Raw genomic sequence first — 1,133 nt, forward strand, 5'->3', positions numbered from 1 at the left:
CACACAGTGGAGAACCCAGTAAGTGGCTTTTGTTTGAATGCACTGAGTTGCCATTCTTTCCCTCCATCCTCCCCAGATCGGACGGACCGGAGTCGCGGATGTCCTCTGCAGCAGCTGGCCGAGCCATGGCGACAACTCCCGCCGGGGCTTTCGAGGCCCTCATGGATGGAGTGACAAGCTGGAATGTCCCCAAAGACCCCGTCCCTAGTGAACTTCTTCTGATTGGAGAGGCCGCCTTCCCGGTGATGGTGAATGACAAGGGCCAGGTCCTCATTGCCGCCTCCTTCTATGGCCAAGGCCGCCTGGTGGTGGTGTCCCATGAGGGCTACCTGCTGGACGCTGGCCTGGCTCCGTTTCTCCGTAATGCAGTGGGCTGGCTCTGTCCCTCGCCTGGGGCTCCCATTGGAGTGCACCCATCACTGGCCTCACTAGTAAGTATCCTGCAGGGCCGTGGGGTTCAGGCACACATTCAGCCAGAACTGGGGGCCACCTTGGGGGTTTACTGCATCAGTGCCTACCAGGACAAGATGACTGCAGAGCTGATCCAGTTTGTGAAACGTGGAGGCGGCTTGCTCATCGGGGGCCAAGCCTGGTATTGGGCCAGTCAGCACGGTCATGACGACATGCTGTCCAGGTTCCCCGGGAACCAGGTGACAAGTGTGGCTGGAGTGTACTTCACTGACATCTATGGGGACAGAGGACGGTTCAAGGTCTCTAAGAAGGTGCCCAAGATCCCACTCCACGTCAGGTGAGTGGGGTTTCCCTATGGGGAGTCTGACACGTGGTGACAATAGATTTGATCTCCCTCTTCGATGGGCTTCCGTGTTCATACATGTGGTTCTGCACTCTGGTTTGGACCCACCACAAGGCAAACACAGCGAGGAGGCTGAGTTCTCACGGCCACCCCGTCCTGTGTCCAGGTGGAAATGCTTGCCTTGTTCATCTCTCTGTCTAGCACCGGGATGGGGAGGGTGAGTATCAAGATCTCTTAAACAGGGGCGCCTGGGTGACTCAGTCGGTTGAGCATCCGGCTTCGGCTCAGATCATGATCTCGCGGTTAGTGGGTTCAAGCCCCGCGTCAGGCTCTGTGCTGACAGCTAGCTCAGAGCCCGGAGCCTGCTTCAGATTCTGTG

At 58.0% G+C, this 1,133-nt stretch overlaps 1 protein-coding gene across 1 annotated transcript; it reads left to right on the forward strand.

Moving 5' to 3' along the window:
* Positions 1-80: 80 nt before the first annotated feature.
* Positions 81-924, forward strand: LOC115285346 (TRPM8 channel-associated factor 2-like). Its single transcript, XM_029931618.1, has one exon. The coding sequence runs from the start codon at positions 99-101 to the stop codon at positions 750-752; it is 654 nt and encodes a 217-aa protein (XP_029787478.1). The 5' UTR covers positions 81-98; the 3' UTR covers positions 753-924.
* Positions 925-1,133: the final 209 nt, after the last annotated feature.

This window comes from Suricata suricatta, unplaced genomic scaffold (assembly GCF_006229205.1).
Source record: "Suricata suricatta isolate VVHF042 unplaced genomic scaffold, meerkat_22Aug2017_6uvM2_HiC HiC_scaffold_9160, whole genome shotgun sequence".
Taxonomy (NCBI): Eukaryota; Metazoa; Chordata; class Mammalia; order Carnivora; family Herpestidae; genus Suricata; species Suricata suricatta.

What these genes read in the sequence shown, in the direction of transcription:
- LOC115285346 (XM_029931618.1), top strand. Translation starts at nt 99, where the DNA reads ATGTCCTCTGCAGCAGCTGGCCGAGCCATGGCGACAACTCCCGCCGGG.